This window comes from Scyliorhinus torazame, chromosome 13 (assembly GCF_047496885.1).
Source record: "Scyliorhinus torazame isolate Kashiwa2021f chromosome 13, sScyTor2.1, whole genome shotgun sequence".
Lineage (NCBI taxonomy): Eukaryota > Metazoa > Chordata > Chondrichthyes > Carcharhiniformes > Scyliorhinidae > Scyliorhinus > Scyliorhinus torazame.
In genome coordinates, this window is record NC_092719.1 from 193,847,125 (window position 1) to 193,860,697 (window position 13,573).

The 13,573-nt window shown below is 50.4% G+C and overlaps 1 protein-coding gene across 1 annotated transcript in view; it reads left to right on the forward strand.

Annotated features, from left to right (window-relative positions):
• The window catches only part of stab1 (stabilin 1), a 416,947-nt gene that overhangs the window by 178,260 nt on the left and 225,114 nt on the right, over nucleotides 1-13,573 (forward strand). The window contains exons 21-22 of the mRNA XM_072472659.1: nucleotides 4,211-4,297; nucleotides 5,426-5,537. Of these exons, the coding sequence (XP_072328760.1) occupies nucleotides 4,211-4,297; nucleotides 5,426-5,537 (199 nt within the window). The remainder of the gene's footprint in view (nucleotides 1-4,210; nucleotides 4,298-5,425; nucleotides 5,538-13,573) is intronic.

The window sequence follows — 13,573 nt, forward strand, 5'->3', positions numbered from 1 at the left end:
GAAACCCGCTCTCCTCTTTGCGACCTCCGTGCTCCAGTCCGGGTAGATTCGGATCTCCGCATTCTCCCAGCTGCTACTCCGCTCTTTCTTGGCCCATCTCAAGAACCTCTCTCTGTCCGTGAAACGGTGAAACCTCACCACAATCGCCCTTGGCGGCTCGTTGGCCTTGCGCCTCCTCGCCAGCACCTGATGTGCCCCATCAAGCTCCAGAGGCCTCGGAGGGGCCTCCGCACCCATCAGCGACTCAAGCATCGTGCTCGCATATGCCCCGGCATCGGCCCCCTCCACTCCTTCAGGGAGACCCAGGATCCGAAGATTCTTTCTCCTCGACCTGTTCTCCAGGTCTACGAATCTTTCCGCCCACCTTTTGTGCAGCGCCTCGTGCGCCTCCAACTTCACCGCCAGGCCCAAGATCTCATCCTCGTTCTCATCGACTTTTTTCTGCACCTCCTGGATCTTTACCTCGTGGGCCTTCTGGGTCATCCCTAATCCTTCGATCGCTGACAGCATATGCGCCAGCATCTCTTTCCGCAGCTCCTCAAAACAGCGCTTGATAAACTCTTGCAGCTCCGGCCCGCATCCCACTTTATCTCTGGCCGCCGCCATCTTGTTTTTCTTCCCTCGCTGCTCCAACACCGCTTTTTTAGCCGTTCCACTTCTTGTCCATTCCATATACAGTGAAGGGGGACCTTTCTCTCACCTTCCCACACGAGACGTCTTCGAAAAATTCCCGTTGGGGCTCCTCTGGAGAGCCCGAAAGTCCGTAATCGCGGGAGCTGCCGAAACGTGCGGCTTAGCTCCGCATCGCCGCAACCGGAAGTCCCTCACGGCAATTCTCCACGGTCGACCAGCCGTGTTCCTGCCGAGTTCCGCCGGCCTGGTTCCAACTTGGTTCCAGCCGGCCGGAGCTCGGACCCGTGGCCGCGGTGGAAGTCCTGGTGGAGGGGCGGGGGGATCAGACTCCGGGGGAGGCCTGCATGACAGCCAGGCTCGTGATCAGGGGCTACCGATCGGCGGGCATGCACAATCTGCAGGGGGCCTACCTCCTTCCCCGCGGGCCAGCTGTGTGGCTCCGCCATGTTGCGCGCCCCCGGCGCGGAATCGGCTACCACGCGCATGCACCCGCGCGGAATCGGGTACCACGCGCATGCACCCGCGCGGAATCGGCTACCACGCGCATGCACCCGCGCGGAATCGGCTACCACGCGCATGCACCCACGTGGAATCGGCTACCACGCGCATGCGCGGACCCACGCTGGCATTGCAGGGCCACGTATCGTCGCCGGAGCAGCGCGCAGCACTCCGCCGCCATACTGGCCCCCTAGGCCCATTGAATCGCTGGGCTGGGAGGCCCGTTGACACCGGCGTGCAACACTCCGGTCTTTACGCCGGTGTCAACACTTGATCGGGAATTTGGTCCGCCGAGGTTCTGGGTGCAAATGCTATAGGTCTTACTGTGTCATCATCCCATCGATGGAAAATGACTGTCACTATTCTATATGGAGAGGCATCACATGTTAATACCAGTTCTCTTTCGGGGTTGTAATGAGCCAGGATATTTGATGATACTAACTGCTGCTTCACCTTCACCAAGTCTTACCCTGCAGCACCTGCCACAACCACCTCTGGTGTTTTTTTAACCAGTGTGTGCAGGGGTGACAATAAAGTGGCCAAGTTTGGTATTAATTCCCCACAGTAGTTTACGAGGCTCAGGAAAGATTTTAATTCTGTTGTTTTTCACAAGATCAGTGCCTCTTTGATTGCTTTAACTTTATCCTCCATGGGGTGTAAGCTTATTTATCAACTCAGTACCCCAGCTTAACCACTTTGCCTGCCTGGAACACACATTTGTCTCGTTTGAGATGGACAACTGTGTCAGAAAATCATCTCAAACCTTCCTGCTATTCAGCACGGTGGCGGAGTGGTTAGCATTGCTAACCGGGTTCAATCCCAGCCCGGGTCGCTGTCTATGTGGAGTTTGCACATTCTCCCCATGTCTGCATGGGCCTCATCCCCACAACCCAAAAGATGTGCAGGATAGGTGGATTGGCCACGCTAAATTGCCCCTTAATTGGAAACAAACTAATTGGATACTCTAAATTTTTTCAAAATCTAATCTTCCAGCAGGTTTGCTAGGTGCTCTTTTTCTGTGGTGCCTATGATTAGTATGTCACCTACAGATACAGCCACCTTAGGTAGCCTTGGAGAATATTCTCCATCATGCATTGAAAATTGGTACATGCCAATGAGACTCCCATGGCCAGTCGTTTATGTTCGTATAAACCCTTCTGGGTGTTAATCGTCACATAATTCCTGGATGACTCACCTAATTTTAGCTGGAGGTAGTCATGGCTCATATCTATTTTGGTGAAGGTTTGACCCCTGCCAATTTAACATATAGATTTTCTATATGTGGCATAGGATATCTCTATACACCTCATATTTACACTTTTTCCCTCCTCCATCTTATGTTTAACTCGTCCCCCGTTGCTCCAAATATCCTTTCAGTGGGGAATTTTATTTGAGGTGAACACATCCTGTGTAGGGCTTCCTTATACCTTATAACACAGCGCAAAGGCATAGAAATCCAGAGCCATCCCTTTAACATCTGCCTAGACATGCAATGATGTGCCTGATGCACTTCACCTGACCTAACACACAACATGAGGAATAATCTTGAAATAGCCACCTGGAATCTAACACTTAACCTCTTGTGCCCCTTTGAAATGCCACCATCCTGCCCTTCCTTATATTATTGGTTGCAATGGCTTTAGAGTGTATTATATTGACCATTTAAGATTAACATCATTGGCATAATTTGTTTGATATGATTGGGTAGAACAAAATTACACTGCTACAGCAGGTATAAAGGAAAGATGTAGTGAATGGGCATAGACCGCTACATATGTTCCCAAATGTTTAACTTTTACTTCACTGGATGCTTATACTGCTGTTGTACTTCTCTCTGGTTGCAAATAGCTGGTGAAAATGTCAGGAAATATCAGAGTCATAAACACATTGGAAGTATTTTTAATTCCTGGCAATAATGCAAAATGCACAATAATAGATTGAGCGGCTGTTAAATACCTCACCCAATTTTTATTGCCATGATATTGCCTGTTTTAAGCTATCACCAAAGAATTCAATATATTTGTTTTAGAAATTGTTTATGATTTCACTGGAATTACTAAACACAGGAAATCTGGCTGTATGTTCATGAGGTCAATGACAGAGTATTGGTTTAGGTTGTTAGCACAGGTAGGATATTGGATCACACCCATAATTCCCAGGTGGCACTTTCCATCTCAGCCAAATACTGCAGGCAACAATTAAAGGAATTTCTTGGAAGAATATAAGGAAAAAACATGGGTTACTTATCTAGCAACTTCATTGCTTGAAGCCTGCAAGCAAGTTTCTGATCTTGTTGTATAAAATAGAGAATGTAAAGAGCAGAGAGCAGTTGGAAAATGGGGAGGATCTTTTAACTCACATCACTGGTGCGAACCGAATAGGCACACAGTTAATATATCCGTGTTCCTACCCAATTCCCCCCCATTGCCATCTTATCTATGCCCTTTATTAGGTAGCCAGTTGACTCAGGCAGAAGCCTCATTAATATATACTAATTGAGTTCATGTAATGTCCATAGGAAGGTGATGGCACCCTACTTAGTGGCCACCCATTCAGTAAAACCTGCAGGGAATAAAAGGTGGCCCTCTAAGGTAAGTAAAGATGTTTCTTAGTGTGCCAGGAGGAACGCTTCCAGACTCCTGAAGGAAATAGGTGACTGGTGCCATGGGAGCTCCTCCTTTATACCCACAAAATGGTCTCAAATCCTCCCTCAATCCCCTACCCCACAATGATGTGACGGGTGGCCTCTGGACACCTCTTTTCTAGCTTGCTAGCTACCTCTTTCTGCCCACTATCGGAAAGCAGATGGCCAATAAGGCGCAATAAGGTCTGGCCATTAAAATCAAGCAAAGCCTCCTAGGGAGACTACCGAGTGGGAAAGCCATGAACTCTCAGGCCACTTCATCCATCATTGCCCTGCTTTCCGGATGGGGAGTTAAAATCCCATCCCAATATGGTTCTGTTGGGAACAGGAAATAGCATTAATTTACAAAATGAAATGTACATTAGTATTCAGTTTACAATCTTCATGATCCTTTGAAATGTGCTGAAAAACTGTTTTTTTTTTGTTTCTGTACAGAAACCAGGATGCTGCAAGGGGTTCTTTGGTCCAGATTGTAAACCTTGTTTCGGTGGTTTCAAAAACCCGTGTTATGGACATGGGCAAGTAAGTTGCTGGAAAATTCAGCTTAATTCTTTCTTCAATGTTATATCAGTAAAAAATTACAAATATCTATGAGGAAAGGATACACCAATAATCTCGACTAAACCTGCTGCGACATTGGATATTAGGCATTTTGGGATAGAAATTAGTCTGGACCCACTGACGGGTATTAGACTCAGTGACGAATGCCACCGAAAGCAAGAGGCTTGATGATCAATAGAAATCGATCCTCAGGCCTTGTCAGCATACTAGGCATACTGGACTAACATTGGCCTCCTGCACCCTCCCTCAATGGGGCCGTTCACGCTGACACGATCTTCCTGCCAACAGCGCACTTCCACCGCGGGTATCATGACGACGAGGGGTTGACAATGACGGGACCAAAGATCCCACCGCTGGCCATTGGCAGGCTGCATTTGCTGCCACAAAACACGTGGCGGGTTGCGTGGAAATTCCCGTCCTAGAATTCTTATCCCTGTACGTCTTCAGCCATCATTTTCTCTCAAATTTCCTCCAACCTTAGAACCTCCACATGCACCTGTGCTCCACTGGTTCCAACTTCTTGTTGATCACTTTCCCCTTTCGCTCCGCCATGAGTGGCCTGGTCTTCAGACATATAGGCCCATTTCCTGTAGTTCACTTCCTAAACACTTCAAAGCTTTTGCCTACCCTCCTTCAGCCCAACTCTGGTTTAAAACTTTTGATGTCCACTTTCTAATCTCTCCTGCTTTGGTTCAGTGTCCCATTTCCTTACAATTCTGCGAAGGATTTAACAGAATTTTGCTGTGTGAAAAGGCATATACAATTGCAAGATATTGTTGTGTTGGCATATCAGGGAGTTACCCTACCAACAGTAATTCCTTGGTTACTCATTCTGTGCACACATTGGGTGCCTTGTTTACTTTGATAACACAATAACTATTTCAATTGTAGTTCATTGGCTGTGATGAAAGGCACTATATAAGGGCGCATTCTTTTCTTTTTTTATCCAGATAAATAGATAGATAATATTTCAAATGTCTCCCTTACGTTAAAACTGCTGGGAATGTAAGGCATGAAGGAGTTCATTTAAAAAAAATTAAATCCTTTGAAAGTTTAACAATAATAAATGATTAACTTTATTCTTCACAGTGTACTGATGGAATAGAAGGAGATGGCTCATGCAAATGTTATTCAGAATTTAAAGGAATTGCTTGTCACATTTGTTCTGGTCACAACAAACATGGTGAAGACTGCACCCAAGGTTAGTGAATTACAAAATACCCAAATGGAGTCAAAATGTGGATTTGCAAATGAGAGGAAAATATGAAGCAATTCACACTTTTTTTTGTACAGTCATTTTTTAACTTGTAGAATTTCTCTTTGTAATTAACATCACTGGCAGTGCGTAACTTTTATCAGCGAACACTACTGATAAAGTATCTATAGGAATAGATACCAGCTGGATCATTTTAATGTAAACTGTCCGATTGGAATCTGGAAGATTGATTTTACATCCTGTCTAAATATCACTTTCTAGTGGCTCCAATGGAGAGTAAAATCATGCAGAATCTCAAGCCAGCACTACACCCAATTGTTAGCAGTTTCCCAGTGGCTGGGTTAGGTTATGATTGCCCCAGCTTTATTTATTTTAAATAAGCTAGTCGAAGATCAGCATTTCATCACAGTGAGCATTGTAAACTATAAGGAGGCATCTTCACAGAGAGTCTGTGTTGTCTCCCGTATCCCCATATGTGACAAGAGATGACCTTCTCCATTGCTAACATGTTCAGTACTTGGAAAATAACCCTTACGTCTCATTTGACACAGATCTCATGGCAGTAAAAATCAATAAAAATGTTTTTTATTCCAGGATAAAACCCGTTTCCAAGATGAGTTGCAGATAAACATGTTTAAAAGACGTACAACTTAAGCAAAGAATCAGTGCTTTATAAGTTCACACAATTTGTTGGCAATTTCGGTTTATTCAGGTTTATTATAGAATTGTGCGCAGCTACCAGAGATTTTATTCCATTGCGGAAAAAATTCTATTAGGCGGGGCTTTCCCTCCATTTTCCTGTCATGGGAGTGGGCGTGAAAAACGTGTTCCGCCACGAGCGGGATCGTTCGCTCCCTACTGCATTAATTATGCGCTGATGAGAAACATGTCGTATTGCTGACTGGCGTCCTCTCATCCGCCCGTCCCGCTACCCACTCACCGCTTCCTCATTTCGGACGCCATATTTAAAGTGCTGTTGTGCACATATTTCTCAATGTCGGCAGCCCAGGACTGTTCCACTGAAGACCTGGCCCATGAAGCCCAATAAGGCGGCAGCCTCCAAATTTTGTGACATCTCACTGGTGCATCTTCTGGCAGTTGAGGCCCACCACCATGTCCTCTACCACCAATCTGACTGCAGGAGGTCCAGCAAGGTGACCAATCCAACTTGGGAGATGGTTGCATTGGTGATCAGTGTCAACACAGCACAGAAGTGGTAAGCCTTTCAATGCAGGAGGAGGATGAATGATCACATCCATGCCGACAGGTAAGTCAACTATTTCATCACTCGTAACTCACACACTCAGAAGCCCATCACACATTCACGTTGATCTCACACACTGCCAGCTCAAGGACATCACCACTCACTGTCTCACATACACCCTCACATCTTCATCTGGCCTCATCTCCTCTGGAGCTTCGTCTTTATCCTTCCCACAGCTTCACTCACCACCCACACATACCGGGCCCTCAGCTCTAGTCCGACAACACTCGGATGAGGAACAAGAGGCCACCACAGCTGGAGACCGGTCACAAAGCTCACCTACACTCCCCCCTAGTGCCGAGGTACAAACCTCGGTGGGACCAAATTCTAGTTAGTCGGGAAATTATTGGAGAAAAGTCTGAGGGACAGAATTGATCTCCACTTGGAAAGACAAAGATTAGTCAAGGCTAATCAGCATGGCTTTGTTGGGGGAGATCATGTCTAACAAATTTGATTTCATTTTTCGAAGAAGTGAGTGGCTTGTAGATGAGGGTTGTGCAGTTGCTGTAGTCGGCATGGACTTCAGTAAGGCTTTTGATAAGGTTCCGCATGGGAAACTGATCAAGAAGGTAAGAGCCCATAGGATCCAGGGCAATTTGGCAAAGTGGACCCAAAATTGGCTTAGCATCAGGAGGTAGAGGGTGATGGTGAACGGTTATTTTAGTGACTGTAAACCTGTGTCCAGTGGTGTACTGCAGGGATCGATGTGGGGCCCTTGCTGGTGTAGTTAGTGTACATTAATGATCGAGACGTGAATGTGGGGTGTATGACCAGCAAGTTTGCAGATGATACGAAAATTGGTGGTGTGGTAAGTAGTGAGGAGGATAGCCTTAAACTACAGGATGATATAGGTGGGCTGGTCAGAAGGGCAGAACAGTGGCAAATGAAATTTAACCCTGGAAAGTGTGAGATGATGCATTTTGGGAGGACGAATAAGGCAAGGCAATACATAATGAACAGTAAGATGCTAGGAAGTACAGAGGAACAGAGGGACCTTGGGGTGCATGTCCATAGGTCTCTGGAAGCGGCAGGACAGGGAGATAAGGTGGTTAAGCAGGCATTTGGGAAACTTGCCTTCATTAGCCTTGGCATAGAATATAAGACCAAGGCGGTTATTATGGAGCTGTTGAAAATGCTTGTTAGGCCACAGCTAGAGTACTGTGTGCAATTCTGGTCACCACACCACACGAAGGATGTGATTACACTAGAAAGTGTGCAGAGGAGATTCACCAGGATGTTGCCTGAGCTGGAGCATTTCAGCTACGAAGAGAGGCTAGTTAGGCTTGGGTCGTTCTTCTTAGAGCAGAGAAGGCTGAGGGGAGACCTGATTGAGTTGTACAAAATTATGAAGGACATAGATAGGGTAGATACTTTTCCCTTTAGTAGAGGAGTCAAAAACCAGGGGGCAGGAGATTTAGAGGGGTTTTGAGGAAAAACCTTTTCATCCGGAGGGGGTTGGAATTTGGAACTCACTCCCTGAAACGGTGGTAGAGACAGGAGTCCTCACAACATTTAAGAAAAATTAAAATGAGCATTTGAAACACCTTAGAATACAAGGCCACAGACCAAGTGCTGGAAAATGAGATTAGAATAGGTAGGTGTTTGATGGCCAGCACAAACACCATGGGCTGAAGGGCCTCTTTTTGTGCTGTAAAGCTCTCTGACTCTACTGCAGGCTCAGGGTCACAATCTGGTATGCACAGCACACAAACCAGCTCACAGCAGAAGGAGGCAGGAACATCCAAGATCGCAGCACTTGAAGGACTGCTGGAGGCCACGATTGTGCTGAGTGCGAGTCAGATGGCGAGTCTCCAGACTCCGTCCTAAATCAGTGGTGGAGCTGCGACAATCACAGGAACATCAGAAATGGATGTCAGCTACACCCCTCAGATTACAATGGATGATGGACGAGTTCGTCCGCCTTGTGTTTGAGTTGATAGTTCTGCCATGTCAATGGCACCAAGGTCAACGCTGGTGGATCGGCGGCTGCCATAGTGACGATGCTCCAAGACATCTTCCTGCACTGGTGCAGGAGCTGCACTCCATTTCTGTAACCCTTTGCAGTATCCATCAATAGTCATGTGAGAGGGGGAGGGGTACATTGATCCCATTCCAGCTGCCCCTTTTCCTCAAGTATCAGCCAAGGACCCTCAGGGACCCAAAGGGAGTAGGACCAGCAGCAGGTCATCCCAGGGCCTTTCACCCAGATGACTCTGTCACTCTCTGGACAATCCAAATTGCATCTTGCTATGGCCCTGATGTACCGTCAATTCACCGAGAGACTGAGAGAGCGATTGAACATTAGGCTTTATTAATCATGAACATGCCTAGCCAGAGTCGGTTGTATAGATGAATGCCGCCCACAGGCGGCCGGTCTATATATGACCCTGGTGAGGGCAGAGCCAGAGGCAGAGCCCACCGGGGTTACAGTACAGGACCTGGATGTAGTTTGTATCACCACTTCCAGGTCATAGGTTACAGTATCATACAGCCAGCTCATGCTGTTAAAAAAATCAAATCCAGCGGGGGTGATGTGGGGTCATTACATATTCAGTCTATCTGGAGGCCGGGTCGTTCTCTTAGACCTCCTCAGCTCTGGTGGTGCGGCAGGCATGGTTGTTGCAGGTGGTGACTCCAGGGCGTTGTGTCTGGAGCTTGAGCTTGTGTCGGAGACGGTTGGGGGGTGGGAGTAGGCAGGAGGATGGTGGGTGGCGGCAGTGCTGGCGTGGGGCTATACAGGAGACCCAGGGGGGCATACGTGGCACTGGGGGTGGTGGTGGGCAGGGGAGAGGGGGCCCGTTGGCAGGGGAACCAGCTGGCGCCAGGTCTCGTAGGGAGACCGTATCTTGCCATCCGTCCTGCTGCGCGATGTAGGCGTACTGGGGGTTGGCGTGCAGCAGATGGACCCTCTCGACCAGGGGGTCAGTCTTATGGCTCCTCATGTGCCTCCGGAGAAGGACAGGTCCCGGAGTCGTCAGCCAAGATGGAAGCGAGACCCCGGAGATGGACTTCCTAGGGAAGACAAACAAACGGTCGTGAGGGGTCTCGTTCGTGGCTGTGCAGAGCGATCTAATGGAGTGGAGGGCATCGGGGAGGACCTCCTGCCAGCGGGTGTCGGGAGACATTTAGACCTGAGGGCCAGAAGAACGGCCTTCCATACCGTCGCATTCTCCCTCTCCACCTGCCTGTTTCCCTGCGGGTTAAAGCTCGTAGTCCTGCTCGAGGCGATGCCTTTGCTGAGCAGGTACTGACGTAGCTCATCGCTCATGAACGATGTGCCCTGGTCACTGTGGACGTAAGCAGGGAAACCAAACAGTGTGAAGATGCTGTGCAGTGCCTTTATCACGATGGCCGAGGTCATGTCGGGACAGGGGCCTGCGAAGGGGAAGCGGGAGTACTCATCGATGAGAAAGTATATATTACAGTTGGTGGAGGGGAGGGGCCCTTTGAAGCCAATGCTTAAGCGCTCAAAGGGCCGGGAGGCCTTACCAGGCGGGCCTTGTCTGGCAGGTAGAAGTGCGGTTTGCACTCCGCCCAGACTTGGCAGTCCCTGGTCATTGCCTTGATCTCCTCGGTGGAGCAGGGCAGATTGCGGGCCTTAATGAAGTGGGTAAGCCGGGTGACCCCCGGGTGACAGAGTTCATTGTGGATAGCCCGAAGTCGGTCATCTTGCGCGCTGGCGCATGTGCCGCGGGACAGGGCATCTGGGGTTTTGTTGAGCTTCCCAGGACGATACTTGATATCGTAATTGTAGGTGGAGAGTTCGATCCTCCACCTCAAGATTTTGTCATTTTTTATTTTGCCCCGTTGTGCGTTGTCAAACATGAAGGCGACCGACCGCTGGTCGGTGACGAGGGTGAACCTCCGACCGGCTAGGTTGTGCCTCCAGTGCCGCACGGCTTCCACTATGGCTTCTGCTTCCTTCTCGACCGAGGAATGTCGGATTTCGGAAGCGTGGAGGGAGCTAGAGAAGAATGCTACTGGCCTGCCCGCCTGGTTGAGTGTGGCGGCCAGTGCGACGTCTGATGCATCGCTCTCTACCTGAAAGGGGATGGACTCGTCCACCACGTGCATTGCGGCCTTGGTAACGTCGGCCTTGATGCAGCTGAAGACCGAGCGGTCCTCATCTGTCAGGGGAAAAATGGTGGTTTGAATAAGTGGGCGGGCTTTGTCCGCATAGTTGGGGACCCACTGGGCGTAGTAGGAGAACAGCCCCAGGCATCGTTTGAGGGCCTTGTGGCTGTGGGGAGGGGGGTGTTCTGTGAGGGGGCGCACATGGTCGGAGTCGGGCCCTAGGATTCCGTTCTCCACGACGTAGCCGAGGATGGCCAGTCGGGTAGTGCGGAAGACGCACTTTTCTTTGTTGTATGTAAGGTTGAGGGATTGGGCGGCCTGGAGGAACCTCTGAAGGTCGGCGTCATGGTCCTGCTGATCATGGCCGCAGATGGTCACATTGTCCAAGTACGGGTATGTAGCCCGCAAACCGTACTGGTCCACCATTCGGTCCATCGTTCTCTGAAAGACCGAGACCTCGTTAGTGACGCCGAAGGGGACTCTGAGGAAGTAGAAGAGTCGGCCGGCTGATTCGAAGGCGGTGTAGTGGCACTCCTCCGGGCGGATTGGGGGCTGGTGGTAGGCCGACTTCAGATCGACTGTAGAGAACACACGGTACTGCACGATCTGGTTGACCATCTCCACTATGCGGGAGAGGGGGTACGCATCCAGTTGCGTGAACCGGTTAATGGTCTGGCTGTAGTCCACAACCATCCGATTCTTTTCCCCGGTCTGGACGACCACCACATGCGTTCTCCAGGGGCTGTTGCTGGCCTCGATGATCCCTTCACTCAACAGTCGCTGGACCTCCGACTTGATAAAGGTCATGTCTAGCGAACTGTAGCGCCTGCTCCTGGTGACGATGGGCTTACAGTCGGGAGTGAGGTTCGCAAAGAGCGAAGAGGGGGAGACCTTGAGTGTCGCGAGGCTGCATACCGTGAGGGGGGGGCAAGCGTCCGTCAAACTGACGGGTCAGGCTTCGGTAATTACATTGGAAGTCCAATCCGAGAAGTAGGGGGGCGCAGAGGTGGGGGAGGACGTAGAGCTTAAAACGAGCGTACTCTGCGCCCTGCATTGCGAAATTGGTGATACAGTACCCCCGGATCTGAACCGAATGGGAACCGGAGGCAAGGGAGATTGTTTGAAAGGCTGGGTAGGTATGAAGGGAGCAGTGCCTTACCGTGTCGGGGTGGACAAAGCTCTCCATGCTCCCGGAGTCGAAAAGGCAGGGGGTCTCGTGCCCGTTGACCCAGACGACCATCATGGAGTTCTTCAGCTGTTTTGGCTGCGACTGGTCAAGGGTGACTGCGCCCAGCTGCGGGTAGCCTGTGTGGTCGGTGGAGTCACAAGATGGCGGCCCCCATGAGTCGCACGTGTCAGGCTGGAGCGAAGATGGTGACCAAGATGGCCGCCCCCATCGGTCGCACGTGTTGTTTGGTGCCGGAGCGGGCGGCCAAGATGGCGGCCCTCATGAGTCTCACGTGTCGGTCGGTGTTGGAGCCGGCCCCCACGAGTTGCACGAGGCTGATGACGCGTCTGAACGGGGCGTACCGGGCAGGCACGCAGCCACATTGCGGGGACTATGGGCCTGCGAGTCCATTGGTCGGGCGTGGTGCATTTTCAATTTCTGGGCCTGAGGTCGGCCCAGACAGACTCTAGCGAAGTGCCCCTTTTTCCCACAGTCGCTGCACGTCGCTGTGCAGGCTGGGCAACGCTGCTGGAGTTGTTGACCCTGGCCGCAGAAGTAGCACTGTGGTTCCCCGGGCTGGGCTGGCAGGTGCGCGGCGCAGGCCTGTGACATCGTCAGGTCCGACGGGGGCCGCGACGATGGTGTCCATGAGGGGTTCGCGGGCCCGCGGGGAACGCACTGAGGCTCTGGTAGGCCACCTCTAACGAGGTAGCTAGCTTTACCGTGTCCCATAGGTCAGAGGTCCCGTTTTCCAGCAGGCGCTGCCTGATGTAGTTCGAGCGGACCCCAGCCATGTAGGTGTCCCGGATCTGTAAGTTCATGTGTTCCTCCGCCGTCACATCTCGATAGCTGCAGTTCCTCGCGAGTAGTGTCAGGGTTTCCAGGTACTCGTCCAGCGATTCTCCGGCGCGTTGACGGCGAGTAGTGAAGAGGTGTCGGGCGAACACCTCGTCTACGGGCTTCATAAAATGAGCCTTGAGGGTTGCAACCGCCGCCTCGTACATGGCCGCTTTCTCGATCATTACTGAGATTCGATGGCTCACCCAAGCGTGGAGGAGTCGCAGCTTGAGGGTCTCCGTGGGAGGCGTTGTGGAAGAGACGAGGTAGGCCTCGAAGCATCAAAGCCAATGTTCGACTATCTCATTGGCTTCTGACACGCGCGCGTTGAGTTCGAGCTTGTCTGGCTTTAGAACGGCTTCCATGGTGCTGTCTATGATTAATAAATTGATGTACCGTCAATTCACCGAGAGACTGAGAGAGCAAGTGAACATTAGGCTTTATTAATCATGAACTTGCCTAACCAGAGTCGGTTGTACAGATGAGTGCCACCCACAGGTGGCCGGTCTATATATGGCCCCGGTGAGGGCGGAGCCAGAGGCGGAGCCCACCGGGGTTACAGTACAGGACCTGGAAGTAGTTTGTATCACCACTTCCAGGTCATAGGTTACAGTATCATACAATCAGCTCATGCATTAGGTGAATACAGTCACCCCAGACCCATCATCTCCATAGGCC